This window comes from Scophthalmus maximus, chromosome 18 (genome assembly GCF_022379125.1).
Source record: "Scophthalmus maximus strain ysfricsl-2021 chromosome 18, ASM2237912v1, whole genome shotgun sequence".
Taxonomy (NCBI): domain Eukaryota; kingdom Metazoa; phylum Chordata; class Actinopteri; order Pleuronectiformes; family Scophthalmidae; genus Scophthalmus; species Scophthalmus maximus.
This window is the reverse complement of record NC_061532.1, coordinates 785488-811746: the sequence shown is the minus strand read 5'-3', so window position 1 is coordinate 811746 and position 26259 is coordinate 785488. Positions and strand designations below refer to the sequence as shown.

General features: G+C 41.5%; 1 protein-coding gene across 3 annotated transcripts; it reads left to right on the top strand.

Moving 5' to 3' along the window:
- znf292b (zinc finger protein 292b) lies at positions 1 to 25939 on the top strand. 3 transcript variants are annotated; one of them, XM_047328502.1, is made up of 9 exons: positions 2 to 216; positions 926 to 1003; positions 8067 to 8221; positions 8415 to 8493; positions 10527 to 10662; positions 14646 to 14848; positions 16311 to 16447; positions 17296 to 17437; positions 19096 to 25939. In XM_047328502.1, the coding sequence occupies exons 1-9, from the start codon at positions 55 to 57 to the stop codon at positions 25522 to 25524; spliced, it is 7521 nt and encodes a 2506-aa protein (XP_047184458.1). In that variant the 5' UTR covers positions 2 to 54; the 3' UTR covers positions 25525 to 25939. The 3 variants fall into 3 exon arrangements, with proteins under 3 accessions (XP_047184460.1, XP_047184458.1, XP_047184459.1); XM_047328503.1 differs by lacking the exon at positions 926 to 1003 and having other exon boundaries at positions 3 to 216; XM_047328504.1 differs by lacking the exons at positions 17296 to 17437; positions 19096 to 25939 and having other exon boundaries at positions 1 to 216; positions 16311 to 16622.
- Positions 25940 to 26259: the final 320 nt, after the last annotated feature.

Sequence of the window (26259 nt, the reverse complement as noted above, 5' to 3'; positions counted from 1 at the left end):
TCACGCGGTGACGTCGCGACGCGGTAGTGGTACGCCCTGCAGCGGGCTGTGAAGATGGCGGACGAGGAGGCCGAGCAGGACCGCAGTCCCGGGAGCGCTGTCGGCGGAACGGTTTGGGAACTCGGACAGCGGCTGCAGGTACTGCAAGACGCGGTGGGTGGACGCGGCGACGCCCCGGTCCACTCATCGTCCGAGTACTGCCAGGAGTTCTGTAAGGTGAGTTTCCCCACCACGTCGTTAGCCGACACGCTAGCCGCCTCACACTAACACTAACAATAACGGTTCGTCCTAGCTCCTGGGGGGATGCGGTGAAGTGTTCGATTCAGAGCCGAACTCCGGGACAACGGACTGGGTCGAGCTCGAGCTAGTGACAGAACCAAACCCGGTGATGTCGAGCCCAGACTTCGAACTCGACTGATCGCAGACATGGCTAGCTCAGCGAGCTAGCTACTGCTACACGCCAGCTGCTGGCTGTGTTTGCAGGGTGTCAGTCAACCCGTGTGTTGTCGGGGTCAAATGTGTAATGTGTCCCTCCAGTCATCTCCTGTGGACCGGTACCGACAGACTCGTAGCACTCCTCTTGTCAACGTGCCCTCGGGTGGTGGAAACTCCCAGTTAGCACGCCAGCCGCCCAGCTGCGTCCCGCAGTTAGCCCGCTGTTAGCTCTCGGTCTCGTGTGTTTGTCTACGTGCGCGTTCTCGTGAGAGTCATTTCGCAGATCGTCTCCGGGGGCGACGTTCCTCCGGGCTCTGAAAACCAGTCAGTCTTTCTCCACTAACTTTGAAGTTGAAGCCGATCTCTAACTGTGTTAAACGGCGCTGCATTTTCAAAGTCAGTGAAATGCGTCGAAGGCGACAGGACGGCACAGGGCTTTTTTCCTGCGAAGGATTTCTTTATTTGTATCCATTGTATTCCGCTTTTGCAGAAGTCAAGTGGGTACCGTTGTCCACCACAGATGCAAACTGAAACCAGTTCCACATACGGACTGATGACTTATTACAAGGTAAATAAACTGCCTCATGGGGCAACCCCACTGGTGCAAGTGATCCCACCCAGTAGATTTACATGGTCAATGCAAAGATGCCAATTCCGCTTCTTCGCGCTATTTCGCTTCAGTCGCTCGAGTTGAAATACTTTCACACTAAATTAGCATTGAGATCCTACCTCCGTTACTGTCATCAAACGTTCTGTCATTGTATCAGAAATGGAGGGTGTCGCTGTGGATGGGCAGCCCGAGAGTCCTCGCCTCAAATCCTGTAGTGTGAACTGTGCTGTGACTGGCAGTGAGTATGTAGACTACTGCATCAGTGGCGTTGATGCACTACAGCCAAAGACAGCCCAAGACGACACGGGCTGAGCGGAAACCCAGGGGAGGGTCTGTAGCACAATTACACAACATTCGATGAAGAAGAAGCAGCAGCAGCAACATGGCTATGAGTTATGCCGAGTTCACACTAAATGATTTTAAGACAGATTTTCCGCTCGCCGACAAATTTTTGAGCTCGCCACCAATCAGAGAAAAATTGGCATGAAAATCAGGACTCGCAAATGGGAACTCGATCACCGTGTGTGAGCTGCCAACGACACGATCAAAGTGACTCCCCAAGGCCTCACCGACGTCTGCCAGATATCTAGCAGGCTAAATATCTGGAATTGTTGCTGAGCCCAAACCCTGTAGTGTGAGCTGTGACTGGCAGTGGGTGCGTCGACTGCAAAACCCAGGGGGACAAACTGTAGCACAACAGAACAGAAGTTTGAACTCTGGCAGGAACACTAATGCACGAAACACATTAACTTTCGAATTATGACTGTGACATCCCTACTAAATGTGGTGCTCCTGCCAACGAGGTGTTGTTGTGGTGCTGTTCCACGTGTATACAGCGCCATTTCCCGTGTCACTTCTTGCTTGTGCGATTTTGTGACAAAACATTCTTTGGACACCAGAGACACTCGTTCTCCTGGTGAAGGATCGTGCAGTGAGTGACCTCCTGATGTCAATGAGTCAGTTAGTGTGAACAGCACAACAACTGAAAGCCTCACGATTTCAAGATAGCAAGTCGTCTAGCATGAACGGTACAGCGATCTTACGACTTTAAAAATTGTGGGGTGTGTCCGAGCTGTACGTCAAAACCACACAAAACAATAGTAGATATAACTGAAGTGGTTGGTAGATTTAACTACAAATGAGGTTATTATGTAACAAATCAAATGTTGTACATTTACTTAATCTTTTTAATGAATTCAATAAATAATAGACTTTTATTTAACAAAATTGAATGGTACATTTACATATTTAACCACAAATACTCTTTACTTCAGTAGTACTTGTATCTAGTGAAATGAAATGTAAACATCACATCAACAACACATTATTTAAACAAACATTTATTCCACCAGTATACTGTACAAGCATACAGTATCACAAAACCCTAAAATGGGTGAAACCAATAACAAGGTAAAAGTCAGCGAATATTTCCACACGGTCCGCTAACTGTTGTTTCTGTGTCATCGACTTATCGTATGATACATGAACTTGATGGTTTCTATTGACCTCGATTATCACCATTGTGTTTACCTGCATGTTTGTTGACAAAGCCAGTCACGCTGCATAAATCCTCTCTCACAAACTGGCAAAACTTTAGATAACATTTCTCTCCGCAGCCTTGCTTTCCTCTATGTTCATTTTGCTAAATTATTGCCACCACTGCTGCAGAATTTTATTAAATGTGATGAGGTTGCAATTACACGACTCTGCGAGGGCTTTTATTTTGACACAACGAAGGAGCGCTGTAGAATCTTTGGGCGACACCCCCCCGAGGAGAGGCAGGGAGAGAGACAGTGAGGACAGAGTAGTGTTACCGGGCACCCGTGAGAAAAAGTAGAATTTTGGTTCTGCTTATCGATTATCAGCAAGGACGTGACTACTTGCCAGGAGGTTTTTATTCATCTGCCAGGACCTGCCTGTCTACGTCACGCATCAATGTACCGGCGCCTGTGTTTTGATTAGAGCTGCAACAGTTAATGGATTAGTAATCGATTACTAAATTAACTGCCAACTATTATGATAAACGACTAATCAGTTCAAGTAGTTTTTATGGAGGAAAAAAAAGTAAAAATTCTCTGATTTCAGCCTATTCAATTTGAATATTTTCTGGTTTCTTTGCTCCTCTGTGACAGTAAACTAAATATCTTTGTTGGTTGGACAAAAAAACACTTGAGGTCTTGGGAAACATTTTTCACCATTTTGACATTTTATGTCAAAAAACAAACAACTAATCAATTAATGAAGAAAATAAGCGATAGATTAATGGATTATGAAAAGAATCGTTAGCTGCAGCCCTACTATTGATAGGAGTTAGCGTGTATGCTACTCACAGAGTGAAATGCACTGCGGTAAACAGTCAAAAGTCTGACTGTACTTGAGAGAAAGTGACTACAAGGTAACGTGTAGTAAATGCAGGTTGTTTATTAGCTGCAAGTCGGGTCGCACCTCGAATCTGGACAAACTGCATGACAGTGATTTGGAGCAGTGCACAGTGTTTGATGTCCTGTGTCAGTCTGCTCATCAGCACAAGCTCTTTGCAGGCTCCTCCAGTAAAGCTCTTTAACATGCAGTTAGATGTTGTGCACTTTAGTTCACATTTTGCTTCTATCGCTGCTTTGATTGACTGTCCCCGCTGCTGAAAAAAAGTCCTGGAGGAAACTGGCAGCCACACAAATTGTGTAGGAGAAGATACAATGGCCAATAGGCGTTTAATAAAAGCTCACGTTTCAGTTGTGAAAACATGACAATAATATTGTTTATCGCAATAATTCTGGCCTAATATGCCGTCTGACAAAAAGTAGTTATTGTACGGTGTGGTTTTGCAACAGCCCTAGTGACTGCTCACTCACTATGCTTTTCCTTTACAGGGTAGTGTTCTTGTTTCACAGTTATCTATGATTACAGTAGTACAATTCAACACCGATAACACCGATAAAAATCCTCAAAACTATTTATTGTACTAACCTCAAAATCCTTGATCAAGGCACTTGTCTCTTCAACAACGGATGACAACCTCTCATGTTGTCTGAATAGGGTTCCACTCTGTAGATCATTCAACATCGAATAAAATGTTTTGCTCTCACATTAATGCAGAGTTTACCTTTACCACCAACTTAAATGTCAAAACTGTTTCAATTTACATTAGAGAAATAAAAAATTTGATGGTATAGAATGCTGGTATTTGTTAAGGGATACAAGAATAAAACAAAAAATTGAATATTTTGTATATGGTGAAGGAGAAAATGCAGATTGTTGCATATAAATGGAAGTTGTGGTTGGGCGTTGAGAAAGTTAGAAAGATTGAAGGGTAGAAAACAAAGGAAGAAAAAGAATTTGAGGAGCAGAGGAGGAATGACAAGTTTGCAAGTGATTATGGATCAGGAACAGGAGGGAAAGTTTGAGGGGATAAAATAAATTTGTCTGATTTGAATAAACAAATATTTATAATTAAATTCTATTTTATTTTATAGCGCCAAATCATAACAAACATTATCTATAATGACTAGAATTATAGAGCAGTAGAGTTGATACCTGCAAAGGTCAAAAGATTTTTCTTCCAACAGATCCCGATTTGAACTCAACCAAAATGTGGTAACTAATACATCTCTACACCATCTTTTTATTTTTACATCAAAAGTCACAAAGTACATTATTTCCAGAGATGTTATCAAAAAAGAAATGCCCTATCTTGCAATGTTCAAGACCTCAACAAACAGGTGAATGGAGAGAAATGTGAGTGAGATTGGTAGAATTATGATTAGTTAAGATAAACTAAATAGTAATGGGATAGAGTAGGATACTCATTTGTGCCTGATGTCGCTCTCCTGCAGCACCCATATTTGCTTGAAACAGGGACAGCAGTTTGGGAGTAAAGATGTCCAACATAGACATGACTTTCTGTGTGGTGATCTGCACTGACATGAAAGAGTGTGATCAGGAGAAGATTGAAAAAAATGGTGGTGACTCAATGTGTTGTCATTTAAATCCAGCAAAAAAGAGATTCTGACGCAATCCGTATTAAAATGAATATTGTTTAAAACCCTAATTAAGGTGGTCTCAGGGCTGTGGTTGGGTCGTAATCCAGATTGAAAGACATCAAAACCATTGTTGGAGGTTAGGAAATTATAAAGTTGTAGGAAGACAACCTTTTCAATGACTTTAATTAAAAACGGCAGATTTGATATCGGCCTGTAGTTACTGAGTATTAAGGCATCAAGCTTATTCTTCTTTAGGAGAGGCTTAATAACTGCAGTTTTCAAGGCCCTAGGGAAGTCACCAGATAAAATGGAACTGTTTACTAAATGCAATAAATCTGAAGAAATACAAATCAAAAACATTCTTCAAAAAGTTTGTTGTTAAACTATCAAAGCAACAGGTAGAGGACTTTAGATGTAGCACCACTTCTTCTAGTGTTAATCAACTGGATTTATCAACTGGATTAAACTGTGACATGCTCACTAGATTTGTTTTGTGTAAGTACAATAGAGACCCAGAAATGTTACTTGTAGTGGAGGTGCTGACTTCTTGTCTGATCCTCTGAATCTTTTCTGTGAAAAATGAAGCAATGTTGTTGCATGACTGAGTGGAGAGCAGTACAGGGGATACTTTAACTTGGGGGTTAGTCAGCCTTTCATCAGTGGAGAATAAGATGTGCATTGTCAATGAGGTCAGAAAAAGATGATTGTCTAGCTCACTTCAATTCCAATATTTCTCTGTGAATATGATGAACCTTGAGTTTGGATTTTTGCCACATGGGTTCAGCTTGCCAGCACTCAGCTTTTTTGGAACCTTACTAATGTGGCATTTCTCCATGGTCTCTTTCCAGACATCACTTTAAGTTTTGCAGTAGCAATTGCATCCAGGATATTTGTCACTTTAGAATCAAAATGATCCACAAGATTACTGGCAGAGAGCAGGTAGCCTGCATGAATGATATACTCTCACTGATGTATTGTTATGAGATTACATCTGCCCTATTATGAATCTCAGCAGTGACAGTAATGTCAAAGAAAATAGAGTATTGGGAAGAGAGTGTAACATCAGTAATCAACACCTTATATAAATAATATTTAGACCTAAAGTGTGTCCAGTGTACAGTGTGTGACCCTTGCAGTGGGTGGGCCCTGACACATGCTGGGTCAGTCCAAAGTTATCCAGAGTGTTGTGCAGTTCTTTGGGACTACTAGCATTTGTGTTATCCACATGAATTTTAAAATCACCAACGATAGCCACTCAGTCAAATTCAATACTAATGTTAGACAGCAACTGCGTACGTTCATCAATAAAGTTGGCAGATTATTTTGGTGACCTGTAAACGGTTAAAAGTAAAGTGCGAGAAGATTTCAGTACAACAGCAAGATATTCAAAAGTTGCAATCTTTCCAAAACAAATCTATTTGCACTGGAGAAAGTTATAATAAAGGGTGGCAACGCCACCTTCTTTCTTTCCACTTTATTAATAAAACTAAAATTTTTCGAACTGCTCCACTTTTTAATTTTCTTGAGAGCCTGGCCTTCACTCAAAGGTTTGGCACGTTAAGTTGGATTTTTATCTAACCTATTTGACCAAATCGGTCATCTCCAATTAAAATTATTCCCTTGGCCTTTTCAATGATTACTTCCTACATCTTAATAAATGTAGGAATATTTTAGTTGGCAGCATAGATATTCAACATAGAGCCTTTTGGGGAGATTGATCAGTTCAATAAGATAAATCTCCCCTCCATACCAGTTCATTTTAAATGATTGCAAAACTGTAGGGAACTATGCAATGATATCGCCACTCCACACCTCTTACCTGAAGGATGGGATGAGAAATACACTCGGCTTGCCTCGACCTTTTAAACTTCATGCGCTCACAATCTGATAAGTAGCTTTCTTGTAGAAAGGCTACAGTACATTAAAGTTGTTTAAGCTCATTTAGAGTTTTTCTCCTTAACATTATAACTAACTATTCTTATACCCTCCATTTGCGTTTACTTATACATTGTTAAACCATGCCTCTTTTGGTTTCCAAATTAGTTGCAGAACTGTTTTTGCGGTGTATCTTTAAACACAACCCATGATGCAAAACAAAACATTCACACTGTAACTACAGTATGTACAACTGATTATCATGCATCCTGACTTTTGCTACGTTATCCCATGAATATATGGGTCTTCCCTGCAGTTAAATGAACAAAACCACAAAAAAACGTTTTCATCAGCGGGGAAGGGCCGTCCCAATGAAAAAAGGTTATATTGAATTTAAGTGGTGCATTTGATGACCTCTGGACTGAATTTCATGAAGTATCATCGTATTTATTTTAAATGAAAGCTTAATGACAATAGGACTTAAAAACCTAGTGTATGGCTGGACTGTGTATAGACTTCCGAAATTTAAAAATCTCACTAAACAAGGGAGTGTGTCTCCTGCCAGGTTGCTGTGGTGATACCTTGTAACACTTGTAGTTTCAGCTTCAGCTGTGTGTCCCTGTGAAAGACATGCACTTCTTGGCAGACATGAAGAACGCAAACTCCTGACTCAAGAGCTCTGATATTCTGTTTCAGAGTAGCCAAAACAAAGGTCAAAATTTTCTAAAAACAAAATAGAAACTGTTGGCACTAAATCGCAAATTGGCGGCCAGTGGGAAAAGTCCAACAGCCAGCTGACCATTGTTGTAACCTCCTCATGGCCAGATGGAAAACTCTATCACTCACTCAGTACAAACAGGGTCTCTTTAAATTGTGATTTAGGAAGTGAATTGTTTCCGGGTGCTCTGGCTTCCTCCCAAAGTCCAAAGTCCAAAGACATAAAGATTAGGGTTAGGTTAATTTGCGACTCTAAATGTGAGAGTGAATGGTTGTTTGTCTCTGTATGTTGCCCTGTGATAGGCCGGTGACCTGTCCAGGGTTAACCCCAACTCCCACCCAATGTCAGCTGAGATTGGCTCCAGCCCCCTTGCGACACTTAAAGGATAAAGTGGTATAGATCATGGATGGATGGATTGATGGATGAAGTGAAATTTCTTCCCTCTCTGTAGACACTGCTGGAGTATGCAGGCTGTTGGAAGATAGAGGAAGAGCCTCTGCCACTGGTGGAAGTGTATATAGTCGCATTGCTGAGTTATGCGCAGGCCTCGCCATACCTCTCCCTGCAGTGTGAAAATGTTCCTCTTGTGATTGAGAGGCTGTCACTGTAAGTACTATTTAAATATTGATTAATTGCTGACAAGATAAATGTTCTGATAATTATAATGCTGAATCAAATCCTGAAATGAAAGTTGCATTACAGCTTTCCTGTTAAGTCTATTAAAATTTTTTGTGATCACATTTTAAATCCAGATTAGAATTAGTGTCAAGTTTTTGTTGATTTTCTGTTTGTTCTGCAGGAGTTTTGTGGAGCTTTTGCTGTCATTGAAGGAGGATATTCCAGATGGCTTGTGGAAAAAATTCCAGTCATCTGTGCAGGTAAAGATGTAGATTCTCTTGTTAAGTAAGACTTCAAAATGCCACAATAAGGCAACGTCCCCCCGCAATTTCCTTCACTTGTAGAGTATGAAAGTCACAGTGTAAACCTGGTCCTCCTAAATCTTTGGAGTTTAAATATCTAAGCTTTTACTCTGTTTTTGACACTACCAAGCCAAGGAAACAAAAACCCAAACTATCATATCCGTGTTTCACAACTTTTAATTTAAATTTAAATCACTTTTTCAGTGTTTGTGCACATAAATGTGTGTATCTGTGGAGCCTGCCGGCCCACAAACGGGAAAAAAATATAAAACCTGTGTTTTTTTTTGAGCTGGCTAAACCCTACAGCCTGGCTCTGAACTACTGTTTCAGATTTCTCTCCCACTGTGATGTCACAGTTTGACTCTTTTGGGGTAACCCCGCCTGCAATCTGAAGCTCTCCTCTTTTCTGGTGAATGGGAGTGACATTCCCTACACATTTTGAAATCAGTTGACCAATCACAACATACTGGGCCAGCCGGCCAATCAGAGCAGACTTGAATTCATAGGGAGGTAATGAAATCCATGTGTTTTAGATAGAGGGTGAATAGAGGAGCTGCAGGAATTGGCCGTATGAGAACACTGATGGCTTTTCTGAACATTAGACCATGTAAACCTTTTCAAGTGGTAAAACAAATTAAAAGTATGAACCTGAATATGAGCAGAATATGTCTCCTTTAACTAATTACTTGCTTTTCACAGCCCACCAAATGATTACTCAAAAGCTTCAAACATTCAATTTCAATTCAATTCAATTTTATTTGTATAGCGCCATATCACAACATACATTGTCTCAAGGCACTTTACATAGTGAGGTCAATATTACAATATTACAGGGAAAACCCAACAAATCCCACAATGAGCAAAGCACTTGGCGACGGTGGAGAGAAAAAACTCCCTTTTAACAGGAAGAAATCTCTGACAGAACCAGACTCAGTTGTGGGCGGTCATCTGTCTCGACCGGTTGGGGTGAGGAGAGAGAGGAGGAAGAGAGGAGAGGTGGGCAGAAAGAGGGTGGGAGGAGAGACAGTAGGAGAGAAGAGAGAGAGAGGACAGTTGTACAACCGCCGCTGTAATCTCTACCAGACTGATACTTATAATTAAAAAATACAATTATGTTGTTGTCATTATATAGTGATGATATTAATATTAATATTAATAATAGCAATAATAATAATAATGACGGGTTTGGGTCCTGCAGCTCTGGGGTCAGAGATACACTAGGAGAGATAGAAAACACAAACAGGGTTAGTGACATGTACTGTAAACATATCGGGGGATGGGGGGGGTAGTATAACAGTTGCTTTAATTTCTACCAGACTGATACTTATAATTAGTGAAAACTGATACTTATAAATACAATGATGTTATTAATAATAATGATAGTAATAATAATAATGACGGGTTTGGATCCTGCAGATCTGGGGTCAGATCTACTAGGGGAGAGAGAAAACAGAGTTAGTGACATGTAATGTAGATACATGGGGGCAGAGAGAGAGAGAGAGAGAGAGAGATTGAAAAGGTGGGAGAAGGAGAGAGATATAAAGGGAGAGAAAGAGGGAGAAGGAGAGAACGGGAGAGGGAGAAAGATGCTCATGATATAAGTTCCCCCAGCAGTCTAGGCTTATAACAGCATAATAAAGAAATGGTTTATTAAACACCTGAGCAGTTCTAACTATAAGCTTTATCAAAAAGGAAGGTTTTAAGTTTAACTTTAAATGTAGACAGGGTATCTGCATCCCTGACACAAACTGGGAGCTGGTTCCAGAGGAGAGGAGCCTGGTGGCTGAAGGCTCTGCCTCCCATTCTACTTTTACAGACTCTGGGAACCACAAGTAATCCTGCATTTACAGAGCGAAGTGATCTATTGGGATAATATGAAACTAGGAGCTCTGTAAGATATGATGGAGCTTGATTATTAAGGGCTTTGTATGTTAGGAGCAGTCAAACATCAAATTGTGACTTTAATTAAAGGATTTTCCTGTTATGCATAGTTTGCCCACAGTAAGCTGCAGGAGAATGGTCTCGCTCAGCTGTCCCTGCTGTCTGCTTTGGGCCAGTATGATGGTGTTTGGACAAACAGTGTCTTGCGAGGTCTTCTGTCCAACGAACATCTACAGATGGATCAAGGTGAGTTCCTGCACTGGTTTTTCAAAGTTAAAGATTGGTCTGTGGAATAGTTCTCATGCTCAAATTTGTGATAGTGGCTTACTTGTGTTTTTTTCAGGGATAGTGATTATTGGTAATCAAGAACACTAAAAGCCAATACATTTGCAGTACAAATGAAAGTTTCGGTTGTAAATGCGGCTACAGAAAGTCTCTGTACACCCACTGTCCAGCTGGTTCCAGTGCTTCCATACTCTTAATTTGTACTGCCACCTTTTCATAAGGATCGAACGGGGCTCCAGAGTGCGACCAAAAATCTGTGCAGTGCGACTAAAAAGTTTTCCTTGGTCGCACCGTCGTGCCTAACAAACCAAGGTCTGAGCCAATAAGAGGCAGAGAAGGGCGAGCTTTCGTCTGTGATAGTAAGCGATGGATACAGAAATCTGGTATTAAACTGGCCCCCCGGGCTAAATTATGAAAGACCGTAGTATCGATAAGATCCGACGTAACCGTTGCTACATAGTCGGCGCGGCTCATCAGCACCGGCACCAGCTCCCACCGCCAGTCGCATATGCAGATCTAGTGCACAATGTGCCGATGGCGCAGAGAGTTAACCAGTTTAAGGTCTGGTTGTACTTAACGATGGCGACAACAGTCGTTGCCTCAAGCGTTAAAAAATGTTTTCCAAGTAAAGGCAGTAATGCAGGGAAATCTGTGGAAACATTTAGTGAAAGTGAAAGTACATTTTATTTCTGCTGCTCCCAGTCAATGACAACAGCTGCAGCTAGTGGGAGGGATTTATGTTAGTCCCACACATAACTTCATGTACTTTATATTAATTATTTGTTAGAAATAGTGCTGTTCAGTGTTTAACAAGGTACTGAGTACAGTACGAGAAACAAAACATTTGTCCATTCTCCTCCTCACTTCCTCAAATGATAATAAAATGTAACACTGCTTAGTATATAACCAAAGAAGAGCTACCATTTACAATATTTAAGTCCAAAATCATCTTCCTGAAAAGCACCTTTATTCCTGTTTGCAGTCATTTACAAAATATGTGAAGAAATAACCAATGTATATGGAAACTGTATAATAGGTGTGTTATTGAGTAGGGGTGCAACGGATCAAAAAACTCATGGATCGGATAATTTTTCGGATCAGCAAAAAAAAAAAAAAAAAGACAAGACAAATAAACATACGTTTTTTCTTTTAGTTTCTTAACACTTTTAAATTAAAATATATAAAATCAACTTAAGGTGCACAACGCATAGTATCTTCTTTTTAAGATAATTAATGAAAAACAACTTAAAGTGCAACATAAAAAGGCATATCTCCTTCCTTTAAACATGGACCAATGACCATTGATAAAAAACAACTTAAAGTGCAACATATGAAGGCACATCATCTTCCTTGAAACATGGATAGTGAAATAAAGCCTATGTCCACATCATCAAAGAAGAATAAAAGAAAGAAAGCAAAGCATACCTGAGCTTATAATTTCAAATTCTTTTTCAAAAAGACAAGGATGTCTACATTGTCTGGGGAGAGTGTGGACCTCTTTGCAGTCACTATGTCCCCTGCTGTTGAGAACACTCTCTCGGAAGGAACTGAAGAGCCTGGCACAGCGAGATAGCATCTTGCCATCTTGCCATCTTGGCAATATGAGGGTATTTACACTCATTGCTTTTCCACCATGTCAGTGGATCCCCATCCACTGTAATGCCGCTTGCTGCCAGGTAGGATGCCACCTCCTCTTTAATGATGTCAGCAGGAGTCTTGCTGTCCATGTCTTTGCTGGCAAAGGTCTCTCCAAAAAGCTCTGCCATCGCCGACTTCTTTTGTGGAGGAGATGTGTCCAAGTTTGCTCCTGTTGGCTCTGCAGCTTGACCCTGCAGAAGAAAATTAGTTGATTAATTAAACCTATTATTTATTTTTATGTTTCATAGACATGAAAAATGTGGCAATAGCATTTAATAAAAGCCATTATTACTGAAAATAAAAAAATGTCTTTAGATTTAAATTTATCATTTTTAAATAATATTCTTTTTCTTTACCTCAGCACAGTCTTTAGTGCCCAGACTTCTCACAATCTCAGTGGTGAGGTCACTGTATGTCCTCTGGCGTAGGGCAGGGTCCATGTGAGACAGGGACTTGAATCTCGGATCCAGGGCAGTGGATCTGTGCAGGTAGTCCTGTAGAGTAGGGGGTGAAGTGTATCTGGGCTCCAGGTCCTCTCTAATGGCAGTCTTGACATCTTGAGTGATGGTGCTGTCTTCCACATTTGAAGCCATGGATTGTAGAATCCTTGTTTTCAGCGGCAGGATCATTGACACAGATGGTGAAGTTTCAGTGCTCAGCAGAGATGTAACAGTTTTGAGGGGTTTAAGCACCTGGAGGACCTCCTCTGCCACTCTCACATCATCATCAGACAGGGTGATGATGTCTTTGACATTTTTCTTCAGGGTCTTGTCGGTCAATGCAGAGTATATAGCGGCCTGCTGCTCCAGATAACGCTCCAACATATAAGTGGAGTTCCACTTTGTTGGGACATCATGTATGAGCTTATGAGTAGGCAGCTTTAGCATTTCTTGCTTTGTCTTAAGCACATGAGCAGCTGTTGTGCTTCGGTGGAAGTAGGAAACCACCTTCCTGATCCTCCCAAGGAGGCGTTCCATCCTATTGACTGAGATTCCCTTCTGTGATGCCAAATTCACTACATGTGCAAAGCACCCTATCTGCGGGCCCAGTCCTGCCTAATTCACTGCATTTATTTGATTTTGGGCATTATCAGTTGTGACTGGGATATAAGTACGCGGCCTCTTTATCTTCCATTCCTCCACTGCTTGTGTCAGTACCTACGCAAGATGAGTGCCTGTGTGACTCTCGTAGAGGGGGCGTGTCTGCAGCACCAGACTTCTCATCTCCCAGTCTGCTGTGATGAAGTGAGCGGTTATCGTGACATAGCTCTCCGTTCCCCTGGACGTCCACCCGTCTGTCGTGAGCGCAACAGAGGATGCTCGGGATAGTTCATCCACAACTTTTTTCTTCTCCTGCTCATCAAGATCTGGCACAATCTTTTCGCTGAAGAGGGTGCGCGATGGGATGTCGTAACGTGGCTCAAGCACTTTCAGCATGTGTTTAAAGCCCTCGTTTTGCACAACCGAATATGGCCTCATGTCTGCACCTATAAACACACCGATAGCGTTTGTGATGGCTTTAGCTCGGTCGGATTGTGCAACAAGGGGCTGCTTAAATGATAAGCAGTTGTTGAGCAGCCTTCGTTTTCACTCCTTTCAGTGAAACACCAGGGTGATGTCGCTTCAAATGCGTGGCCATGCTTGATGTCTTTCCACTGTCATATAGCTTTCTTGTGCCACAGTGCCTACACACGTCACGGTTTTATCCACTAACCTTTTTCCTTCATCATTATATTTGACAGCGAAGTCAAAATGCTCCCATACGGGGGATTTAAATGACGCGGGGCATTCAAGCTCCTCTGTTCCTCCGCTCGCCATGACCACGCTGTGTGGACTGAACATGCGGCGCACAACTTTTTTTTTTTCCATAAATCAATCCGCGGATCACGTGTGTGCCGAACCAAAGATATTGATCCGAACGGATCACGGATCAATGTTGCACCACTATTATTGAGGTGCCAAAAGGCAGAGTGAAAAATGTTAGTTAGTCTAGAGCCCTGTTGAAATAATTTCACTTCTCATAATAACATAAAGGATTCTCTTAGCCCCTCCTTGCGTCTTTTTTTCTCTCTCTCATCATAGTGTTTCCTGTTCATTGGATTTCAGTGCTGTGCCTTTGACTAATAATAGTAGGGAACACAATGAGAAAACGCTAGAATAAATTTCCATTTCAAATTGAGCTGTAAAAAAGAGGACCGCCAGTCATTACCAGCATTTAAATTATAGAGTTTCACATGTAAAATCCATTAAAATGCAATTTATAAAATCAGCACAAATTGCCTCCAATGTTTTGCCACTGGTTTTCAGTTGAGGAGTTCCTGGTGCAGGAGGGGCTGGTCCTGCTGGAGATGAGAGTGAAGCAGCTGATGAAGGAGAAGCAGTTTGAGAAGGCTGCACTGCTGGCAAAGACGTGCTTTGACTGTTCTGGTCTCCAAGGGAAGGGGTCTTTCAAGCAGATGTACCTTGTCTGCCTCTGTTCTACCTCTGAACAGGATCAGCTCATGGATGAGGTAAGTTTACATCCATATTTTGGTATATGGACTTGCAATTAGAAATGATTATGCAAGTGTCACTTTGGATAAAGGATGTGTTCATACCTAGTAGAGCAAGTTGCATCTGTTGAAACGTGTATAATCTGAAGAAACGCTAATGTTTGCTAATGAATTCTCATTAAATTTGGTCTGCATATCAAAAATTGCTCCAACTACTCAGGGACAGAGGCTTGGTCCATTGGTGTGGCCCATGGGCTCCATAGCGCCCCCTCATGTCATTGAGTGTTGTACCTGGCAATATTGACCGAACATCATAGCAACATCTGCTGGAACAGGAAGTGACATGGTCTATAATTTTACATCCTCTGCCTTGCAGGTTGACTAGATCCACCTCAAACTTGCTCAGGAAAAGCTAAACCAGTTAAATGATGTGCTATAGAGATATGTGAGTTTTCGTCTGACGTCCCTCCCGTTGCGTGGCGTCAAATTTCGATGTGCCTTCATGAAAAACCAGTCACAAACAACATTTCAAGGAATGTAAAGAGTGGCAATTCCTGCTATCTAAATTGTCTCTTTAGTCTAATTGTGTCAAATTTGGCTCAATAGCGCCCCCCCACAACTTTCTTTAATGCCACTATGAAACATCAGAATACCATAACTCCACGTTGTCATTTCTTCACCAAATTTCTCATGCATGATAACAGTCCCACCCTCAACACATCTTCATGTCCAGTGTTTCCCATACATTGATGAGACAATGGCGGCCCGCCATAGTCTAATTTGTTGCGCCATAGACTTATAATAAACTTATCACTTATCTTAGCAACAGCTCCAGGGTGCTGATCAGCTGTTTATTCAAAATTTATCAATACTGAACCTGGCGTGTCCAAATTGTGTGTGTGTGTGTGTTAATTTAATTTCATGCGCGCGAAAATTAACTTAATTTGTTTGAAGAACACAAAACATTTGTATGACAGTGGGAATTCAATGAAAATCATTATACATACAGAATTATGGTCTTTAAATTTTGAGGAAAAATCATCTTATATTTTGGAATATCCTCAGGGAACAATCTTTCATAATTTTATAGAAATTGCTATTTTACTCAAAATACCTGCAGTCCACCAAGTTCAATATTTATGTTCATTTTAATTAATTGTTAATTTTAATTAATTGTTTTGTGCTTTTATTTTTATGCAAAGAATGATATTTTCAAAAGAAGCTACTTCCCCCCTTTTTGTAATGTGGGTGGTGGTCAACAGTGTCCATACAACACATAGGTTGTAAGGGTATTAATGGTGATCATCATTCATATCCATACAATATGTGTTTATGATTAAATTCTTTATTACGGCACACAATTGTTCACAAGAGTATGAAGTTCTTATAGATCTAGCCCCTAAATTGCTGTCAACGTTTACCAGAGTAAATATTTTTATTATATGCTGAAACTTTATGTATACATGACAATCTCTTACAGCTTTCAAAGGAGGACTGCCAAGATGCATTGGAGATGATCTGCAACCTGGAGTCAGACGGGGATGAGATGGCAGCCTTCAGCTTATGTTCGGCCTTCCTGAGTCGACAGCTTATTCAAGGAGATGCATACTGTGCTTGGTAAGAAAAAAATATTTTTTGGCGGCTGTGGTTCAGGAGAAAGAGAGGGTTGTCCGCTAGCCAAAATGTCATTATTGTCGATTTGCCATGAAATGTTTTTTAAGTAAAGTGTGACTTGATGCAAATGTGAGGAGACATCAAGGAGTGTATTTAAGAATTAAAGAAGTACTGCCTATGTTTGAGTTCAAATCAATCAACACAGCACACAATGAAATGCACAAAATCAACAAATCTGTGTTGTATATAGCACACAGGCTGCTAAAGAAAACGAGATCTTTCCTCAGGAATGGAAAGAGGGAAATACATCGTAGACAAATGTTTTAATCATAAGTTAATAAAACGCGAATTTCTCAAACCCCAAGAGCATCAATGTGTTTATTTGCAAATGCTGTACAAATATTCTCTCATCAATTTTAGCTGACGACAGACAATTTGCCTCAAGAGATGATAAAACTGCATTTACCCTGAAAACCTGTGTAGGCCTATTTTATGTTCCTCACAGAAAATTGAGTGGGAAATTAAAAAAAAAAAAAATCACACTCATGAGCAGAATTCGTAATGCAGGGCTCCAGACTAACTTTTTACACTGGTTGCACTGGTGCGCCTAAATTTGTCAATGCCCCCAGTATCCTAGGCTTGTGTTGCATTTGTGTCACTGTATGTCACAAGTTGTTAAGAACCTCTCCCAAGAAGGTTGTTGTTAAACGGTCAGATCAGGAATATTTCTTCACTTTCTTTATCATGGTGAGAAAGGGCACTAGCCTTGGCAGGGGTATGCGCTCTCCGAGGGCCCTTCTAATCAATGAACAGACAATAATTGGGCCGTGAATTCTCTTTCTTCGCACCAGGGAGCTCACTCTGTTTTGGAGCAAGCTGTTGAAGCGGTTGGAGTCATCAGAACAGGCTTTCCTTGACAGATGCCGCCAGATGTCATCCCTTTCCAAAACTGTGTACCACATCCTGTTCCTCATCAAGGTCATCCAATCAGAGGTCAGCAAACGTCACCATCCACAAGGGCGTTGAATAAGGAACAACTGGACTTGGTTTGAGATCCTTGAAAACATTTCATTGCTCTTCAGTTCTTACTAAGTTGTGGAAACCCAGGTATACATTCTCTGTGGAGTATGGGCAGTGCTCACTGGTACTCCAAACTGTTGTAAAGATGGTCATTAGAGTCGTTGGAGTCACCCATGTCCACACCTTAAAATTTGAAATGTAAAGTCCCCTGGTAAGGAATGAAAGGACATCATTGTAGGTGGGAGAAGGATGGTGTGGGAGACCGGCTGCTCTGTTAAGGGAAGGTTTCTCTATTTTGACGTAGATGCTTCCTTCACACCTCTTTCAAGCCTTCTTTCTTCCCTGTCCAAAAGGTGTACATCTGTATCTTCAAAGACGTGTCCCTTGTCCTTAAAGTGTAGGAAGGAATCTGAGTCCTGCCCTGAAGAGCTGGCTCTCCTGTGTTGAGCCTTGCATGTGTTTAATTGTTGTTTGGTTTCTCCAATATACAGGTGGGTGTATTCTTTGCTGCATTGGACTGCATATACCAGGTTGCGTTTTTGGGTGTGTGGTATGCGTCTTTGGGGTGTACAGTCTTTGTCTTAATGTGTTACTGGGTTTCAAAATCACAGGGATATGATGTTTGTTGAAGATCCTCCTGAAAGGAAGAGGATCCTCTGGAAAGAAATCTTCAACAAACATCATATCCTTGTGCTTTTTCAATCCCAGTAACTCATTCCACGACTCAGCTGTCTTGGTACACTTAAAGGACAAGGGGCACTCATTTGAAGATACAAATGTACACATTTTATACAAGGAAGACAGTTGGCTTGAAAGAGGAGTGAAAGAGGCCATCTATGTCAAAATAAAGAAACTCCCCTCAACAGAGGAGATGGTTTGCGACACCATCATTGTACTGTAGGTGGACCTGCTGACCTTTCATCCCTTCCCAGGAGACTTAACAACCTTTCAAACCTAGCATCATGTGACCCCCAAAACCAAAGGTGTGGACAGAAGTCACTCCAACGACTGGCCATCATTACAGTTTCAACGACTGTTGTTGAAACAGTCTGGAGTACCAATGAGCAGCCTCCTAATCTATAATCTACAACCAAGTCCAGTGGAGTCCAACCCCCTTGTGGAGAACTATGACCTGGATGAATGGGTAACTCCACAGACAGGCCATCTGTGATGGTATTATTAAAAGTGGGCCAGCTAAAAAACAGAAGTTATCACCAGTTACCTTTCAGTTATAATGTTTGAATATATACCCCCACATAGTGCTCCAATACATAGTATTTGCCCAAGTTTTTTACATGAAGGATAAATAAGGCTATATGTACATAGACATCTGCCATGGTTAGCTATTTAAATGTTATTTACAGTGGGGGGACCTACCATCAACACTTTTTATTAATTTGAGAAATTAATATATCTACCTGCAGCCAAATTTTGTTAACGTTGTTTTGTTGCTTGTTCAGTATAGGCAATTTTCCTTTGCTGAACATGGTATAACCCTGTACAAATCATAGTTTTTTTACTTTTTAATGAAATTGCTTTGGGTGAAATTTGAAAGTCCTAAAAGAGTTTCAGAATAGTTTTGTTCCATGATTTTGGTAGTTTTAAATGATTCAGCTTCTCTTTTTTTATAGATTGACAGCATTGGTCTGCCAGTGTGCATTGAAATGTGCATAAGGGCTCTGCGAATGGAATCAGATGATGGAAACACCAAGGCCACGGTGTGTAAAACTATTTCCTGTTTGCTTCCTACTGACCTAGAGGTCAAGCGAGCCTGTCAGCTGACTGAGTTCCTCCTGGAGCCCACAGTGGATTCATACTATGCTGTGGAGACTCTTTACAATGAACCAGATCAAAAGCTGGAGGAGGAGAATATGCCCATTCCCAACTCGCTACGCTGTGAACTCCTACTGGTTTTTAAAACCCAGTGGCCTTTTGATCCAGAGTTCTGGGACTGGAAAACACTAAAGCGTCATTGTTTAGCATTAATGGGTGAAGAGGCTTCAATAGTGTCATCCATTGACCTGCTGAATGATACAGAGAGCCCTGAAGAAGAAGAAGACTTTTTCAGTCAGGAGAATATCCCAGACTATTTAGTCAGTGGCACTAACGAACTAAAAGATGTCACAGACAAGAGAGAGAAGAACAGAGAAATGAAGAAACTTAGAGAAAAGGGTTTCATATCTGCCAGGTTCAGAAACTGGCAAGCATATATGCAATACTGTGTGCTGTGTGATAAAGAGTTTCTCGGCCACCGGATTGTACGCCATGCACAGACTCATCTGAGCAGTGGAGTATACAGCTGCCCTATATGTGCTCAAACATTTTCCACAAAAGATACATTGATTCCCCATGTAACATCACATGTTAAACAGTCTTGCAAGGAAAGGCTAACTGCAATGAAATCAAACAAAAAATTGGCTCATCCCAAAACAGCTTCCCCTATCTTTTCAGATTTAAAGGGCAAGACAGAAAACAAACTATATAAAAATAGTGATTCTCTTGGGGGAAAAGGGGCGTTGGTCAATAATAGTCAGGCCAGAGTGGGCAGATGCAGCACTGAGAGTTGTGAGGAAAATGTATGCCCTGTTGGAAAATGCAGAAGGAGCTTTAAATTTTTCAAAAATCTTGTTGCACATGTAAAATCCCATGGGGACAACGAAGAAGCAAAGACTTTCCTTGAAATGCAGAGGAAGAAGGTTGTTTGCCAGTACTGCCGCCGCCACTTTGTTAATGTCACCCATCTCAACGATCATTTACAGGTCCACTGTGGTGTGAAGCCGTATATCTGTATACAGTTAAACTGCAAGGCGAGTTTCTTGTCCAACACTGAGCTCCTTATACACAGGAAAACACATGCTGTTTTTAAGGCTAGATGCATGTTTCCCAATTGTGGAAAGACATTCAATGAGGCCTTCCGGCTGTATGACCATGAAGCACATCATTATAAAACTTTCACTTGTAAAGTTATGGACTGTGGAAAGGTATTTCATTCACAACAGCTGCTGGATTTGCACCAAGAGGAGCATGCCACTCAAGAGGACAGCCCATCTTCTGAACAGACAGAACAAAATGTGCAGGCTGGCCCTTCACTCATTGAGCAAATGCTTTCAAATCACACTCCCCAACTACAAGAGAATTCCCAAGAGAACTGGAAAACTGAAAATGCTGTTAATCCAGATCATGGAAGGCTGCCAGTGTCAATTGAGAGTTTGCTGAAATCCTCACAAGTACCTGTGGAAACCCTGGGAGAGCATAGACTCAAACATGAATCACAAGATATGCCTATCTCAACCAGTAAGACACGGAGTTTAAATCATTCTGTGATTCAGCCTGCAAATTCCTTCATGTCCGATCCTAATAGACACAGCGATGGTCATTCTTTTGATTATATGAGACCACCTCAACAGAATCAACCTGTACATCAATTTGAACCGAAAGCGTCTCTTAGCTGTAATACACATGTTTTACTGGGCCAATCACAGATGTTCCCTAGTACTGTGAATACTGGATCAATGAGTTACAACTCGGACTGCAGTGTACCATTGCCAGGACTGCAACGTCCAATGTGTTTCACCAAACGTTTAATGGTGTCACTGCCTAAAAATTCCATAGATCCAGCAATGTCACAACCACTTCCTCCAACAGTAACTCCTCAACCATTGTCTGGGAACAAACCAGAGAACGTTGTGTCATCCACAACTTCCAAAGGTCCTGCTCCAGGACAGAGAGACCGATTTCACTGTGCATTTGAAATGTGTACAAGGCACTACAGCTCCCACAGAAGTGTTACCAAGCACATGAAAACGATTCACCCAGATTTCTATGAGCAATGGAAAGTTGCTCGAACTAAAATCAAGATAACCCACTCTTTGGCACCAAGCACATCATCTGCCGGAAATCTCTGTTTAGGTGATTCACTTCCAAATTCGCATGGTAATGAAGTACCAGTTCATGGGGTTCAGAGGCAGAATGTTATACAATCACCTCCTTATACTAACATGGGCACAAGCTCAAACTATACTAACCTGCATTCCCATTCATCTGCTCACAACCAGAATGCATCACTCCTGATGGAAAGCGTGTTAAATCCTATTGTTCTCTCTCAGTTAGGAAGTGATACAAGTTTAATAACTATGCGTTCCCAAGTTTTAGGTAGTCAAAATTGGCACTCAACCATGAACAAATCAGCCAAGTCTTTGCAGTCCCAGTCAGTTTTCCCCTTGTGCATTGATGGTGCAAAGGAAGTGTCAGAGCAAGCGGAAGACCGTCTTCCGGCATATACATCACAGATGCAAAGCAGTTTAGTCTCAGGTCCCAAGGCACAAGATAAGTTAATGCAAAATCATGTACAGTCCAATTTCCCCTCACCAGGCATTGCAGGCCACAATAGCAGTAGCAACCAACCTCAAAATGATGCCGTCATCACTGAAAACAATCCTGACAATCAAAAACGAGTCAAAAGGAACAGAAGAACCAAATGCCCAGCTATTATTAAAGATGGCAAATTTGTTTGTCGCAGGTGTTTTAGACAATTTGATAGTCCAAAATCCCTCGGAGGCCACTTGTCCAAGCGTACAATCTGCAAACCATATGAAGAGTCTCAGCTGAACACAGATCTGCCAACATCATTTCTTGACCTCCTTAATTCAGATCAAACAGTTGGCACTGCTCAGCCACAGTTGTCTTATAATCATTCTGCTGTGTATCAAGAAAAGCCTCATCCGTCAGGGACAAGTGCTTCAAAAGCCACAAAAGATTACCACACTACCAGTTACCCGCAAGATAATTTGACAGCATATGGGAATGATGAGCCAAGTTATGACATTCTCAAACCAATCATGGCTGAATCCAATTTTGTATACACTCCCCAGCCATTGTTTCAAAACCCTTGTGTTACCTATGGAGCCAGTGAGCGTTTGCCAGGTAGCTCAGTTATACAACATACAGAAAATATCCAGCTGAAGAGAGAGGAGAGGCGAGAGGACAAATTGTATAGTACAGCCCATTATCCTCAGCAAACCACTGATGCATTTGGTGGAAGTGCGTTTCCTGACCCACTTCTTTCTCAGATGTTCAAAGAAAACCCTCCCCTTGATGTTCCTGGCAGTGTTCCTACAAACCATGTAACTTCTGGGGCAATTCACGGTCAAGGGTATCACTCAGGGACAACCATTCAGATACCAGATACAGGTTTAAACCCAGTGATGAAAACAGAGTTACCTGATAGTCAGCTTAGTCCAGCAACAAGTGGTAAGCAGGCTGAGACACAAAGGAAGGCTACTGAGCAAGATATTAAAAAGAGACTGCGGGAGCAGATTCTGGCCACCAACTTTCAACGTAGAAACAGCTCATGTGTTTCAGGCAATACTGTTGCCAATGCCAATTCAAAGAATTCCATGTGTTTTGGTCAAATGTGCAGCCCTTCCAATAATCCTGGACTTGATCAGATGTCTCCTGATGCAAAGATTGACTTGGCTAGTCAAGGACAAGTCATTCAAGAAAACCCTGTATTCATACCAGGAACATCCGGTGAAATCGAACAACTATTGAACACCCACAGCTTTACTTGTTTCAGAGAGACCACCCCCCTGCCACAGGAAGTACTGAGTCCCATGGGAATTTTTACAAATGATGTAGATCCAGAACCCATGCAGTTGTCTGCCAGCCAGCAACTGTGGATGACAGGAATTCAAAGTGCATTTGAGAGGCTGAGCTTGGCCAAAGAAATATCCGATCAGATGTCAGCTTCCTTGAAACATAATAACAAAACTATGAACAGACAGACAGGACATGCGGTGGTGCATTTGCATAGTTTGACATCGTCCCAGCCTGTCAAGCAATTTAGTTGTGAGAACGAGACCTGCACATTTAGTTCCATATCAAGTGAATCGCTATGGAAACACCTTTCCAAAACTCACTACTACACACTTGAGATGGTGAATGTGGTTAAAAAAAGGTATGGGCTATATGCCCCCTTCAAATGTGAAAGGTGTAGTAAAACATTTACTCGTAACTCAAACCTTCGCACTCACTATCAGTCAGCTCACAAATTATCAGCAAAAGAAATCTCAGATCTAGATATGAAGCGCAGGCTGGCCAAATCTCCCGCATCTGCTACTGTTCAAAAGTGGCCCGTTGGCACAAACCAGGCCCCAGAGGCTCTAACGACGCCTCTGTTTCCACTCCAAGATGTAGTAAAATGTGAAATCCCATCGCAGGCACTTTTACCAAATTCTAACATGGACCTACCTAAAGTTAAATTTGAAGATGACAATTGTTCCACAGTCATTCATCCCTTGCGCAACCAAGCTTTGACTCCACAAGTACAGGCCCAGACCACCACAGGGCCCCCGTCTTTCGACATGAGGGGTGCTAACAGACAGGTAATAGTTAAGCCAAACATAGAAATGACCAAGAAGTCAAAAGAGAAGAAGTCAAACTCTGATGATGACATGAGTCCATACAGACCGTATCGCTGCGTTCATCAAGGCTGTGTGGCAGCCTTCACCATCCAGCATAATCTGATCCTCCATTACAGGGCTGTACATCAGTCCGCTTTGTCAGCACTGGAGGTGAACAAGGAGCAGGACCAGGTGGAGGGACTGGATGACATATCGGAACATGATGATGAGGATCCAGAGGCAGACATTCCCCAAATTTCTGAATTCAGATGCCAAGTCAAAGACTGCTCTCGAGTTTTCCAAGAGGTTCCCACCCTTTTGCAGCACTATCTTCAGCTGCATGAACTCAGTCTTGGTAAGGTTGACAGTCTCTTGTCCAACATGAAGCTTGGCAAGTTTACTTGTGGCCACCAAGGATGCACTGCATCCTTCATTACTCATTGGAAGTATGTTGGGCACGTCAAAGAACAGCATAAAGATATAAAGCTGTCGAAACCCGAACAATCAAATGGCTCATTCATGTGTGAAATTGAAGGCTGTGACCGTTCGTATGCAACAAAGTCAAACCTTCTCAGACATGTCATGAAGAAGCATCAGGACTTGCACCAGTCTAAATTAAAAAGTCAACAAAATAAAGAAGATGGCATGAAACAGAACTCAAAAACTTTGCATTACCAAATTACCAAGACAAGTAATGGGAAGGAAAACATTGAGAGCAATAAAAAGATCCTAAAGAAGGCAGGGGATACAAAGAGAGTTGGCAAGTCAAAATCCAATCATTGGACAAAATATGGAAAACCCTCCTTGAAATCTAAAGTGGAAGCATCTGCAATGTGCACTAAGAAATTTCCTCTGCAATATCCCTGTATGATCAAAGGTTGTGAGTCAGTCATGAAATCAGAGCGGAGCATGTTGAAACATTACGTGGGGCACGGGCTGTCAGAAAAGTACCTGGAACAGCAAAGGAGTCACTTCATATTCTGCAAAAAGTTCCCTCGGCAGAAGTACCGTTCCATCAGGAGTGATGATTCCAAATCAGACAACACCTCTGACCTGTCAGACAATGAGCTGGCAGCAGATGCTGGCCTGGAAGGAGGAGAATATGGATATTCAAAGCCTGTCCTACGCAAAAGGACCAGTGCAGAGATTCCTGCTGCATTGTTTGATAGCAAATTATCTAATGATGAAAGTTCTGATGGCTCTGTGGTGATAAAGCGCAAACGAGGACGTCCACGAAAACTGATTGAAAAGAAGGTTAAACGCAAAAAAATTCCACGCACGACCAAGATTGACATAGTTTACAGTAAGGACGATGACTCGGACTCTTCTTGTCCTGCAGTACTGCCGGAAGAGGCGGCTGAGCAAAGCGCTCCACTGGCCTCCTTCAAACCTATGGGGTTTGAAATGTCGTTCTTGAAGTTCCTGGAACAGTCAAATAAATCTGAACATGCCCTGAGGAAGGTTGATGTCCCAGAAACATGGAGGAAAACAGCTGGCATGAACACTAGAGACGTCTGTGTCAGGTTCAGCAACCGTCAGAATCTGAAATCACTTAGTAAGGTTAAAATAATTATAGATGCTGCATTCTCAGGCATCTCCGACCTGATGTTGAAACAGCTGCAGTCCATGGAGCCCACAGTGGAATTGGGCAAGAAGTGAAAGCAGAATCTCAGGACGTGAATGAGTAAACTCTGCTGCAGATTGGTGACCTTCATAAGTGTTTTTACACATCTTCTGTAAAAACACAGTTGTTTAGAGTAATTATGTAATATGTGTACAATATCTTTTTTCTTTTTTTTTAATTTTTATAAAAATGTATATAGCATGATTTTATTTAGGGACTGATTAGTCGAAAAGTGAACTGAGTATTTTGCTGATAATGAAGATCTGATATCATTGTCGGGTCTCTGTCTCTTATCCCTGTGGGACTCCATACATACGGACTTTGACATAATTCTGTTGTTGTGTGTACTGTGTGATTTGAAGATGTTATTTACTGTGCGATGTGTTTATTGTTTTGATCACCCACTGCCACCAGCAGTCTTACTATTAAACTTGTTTTTTAACAGTTCAACTCGTTTTTGATCATTTGCCATTTAGTTCAGAAAACTGCATTGTTTACTTATAATAGTTTTTCCTATGGGGCAGAGGTTGGAGCTACTGTATGCAAAGTGAATAAAATATTTTGCTTTGTTTAAAACAAATGAGATATCGTTTCTGAGCCAGGACATGTTTGTTTTATTGCATTAAATGCTCATCAGCAGTTTGTTTGTAATTTTGAATGTTTATTAATTCAGGCTATCATTTAAATACTTATATCTCATCAGTTAACATGCCAGCCCTTTTCTTTGCTTCTACTGCTTATAGATGTTGAATTTGCCATGAAGGAGTATG

Excerpts from the sequence above, each read along its gene's own strand:
- znf292b (XM_047328502.1), top strand. The coding sequence starts at position 55 with ATGGCGGACGAGGAGGCCGAGCAGGACCGCAGTCCCGGGAGCGCTGTC. Across the intron at positions 10,663-14,645 it reads ACATCTACAGATGGATCAAG|TTGAGGAGTTCCTGGTGCAG; the intron begins GTGAGTTCCTGC and ends ACTGGTTTTCAG. Across the intron at positions 17,438-19,095 it reads TCAAGGTCATCCAATCAGAG|ATTGACAGCATTGGTCTGCC; the intron begins GTCAGCAAACGT and ends CTTTTTTTATAG.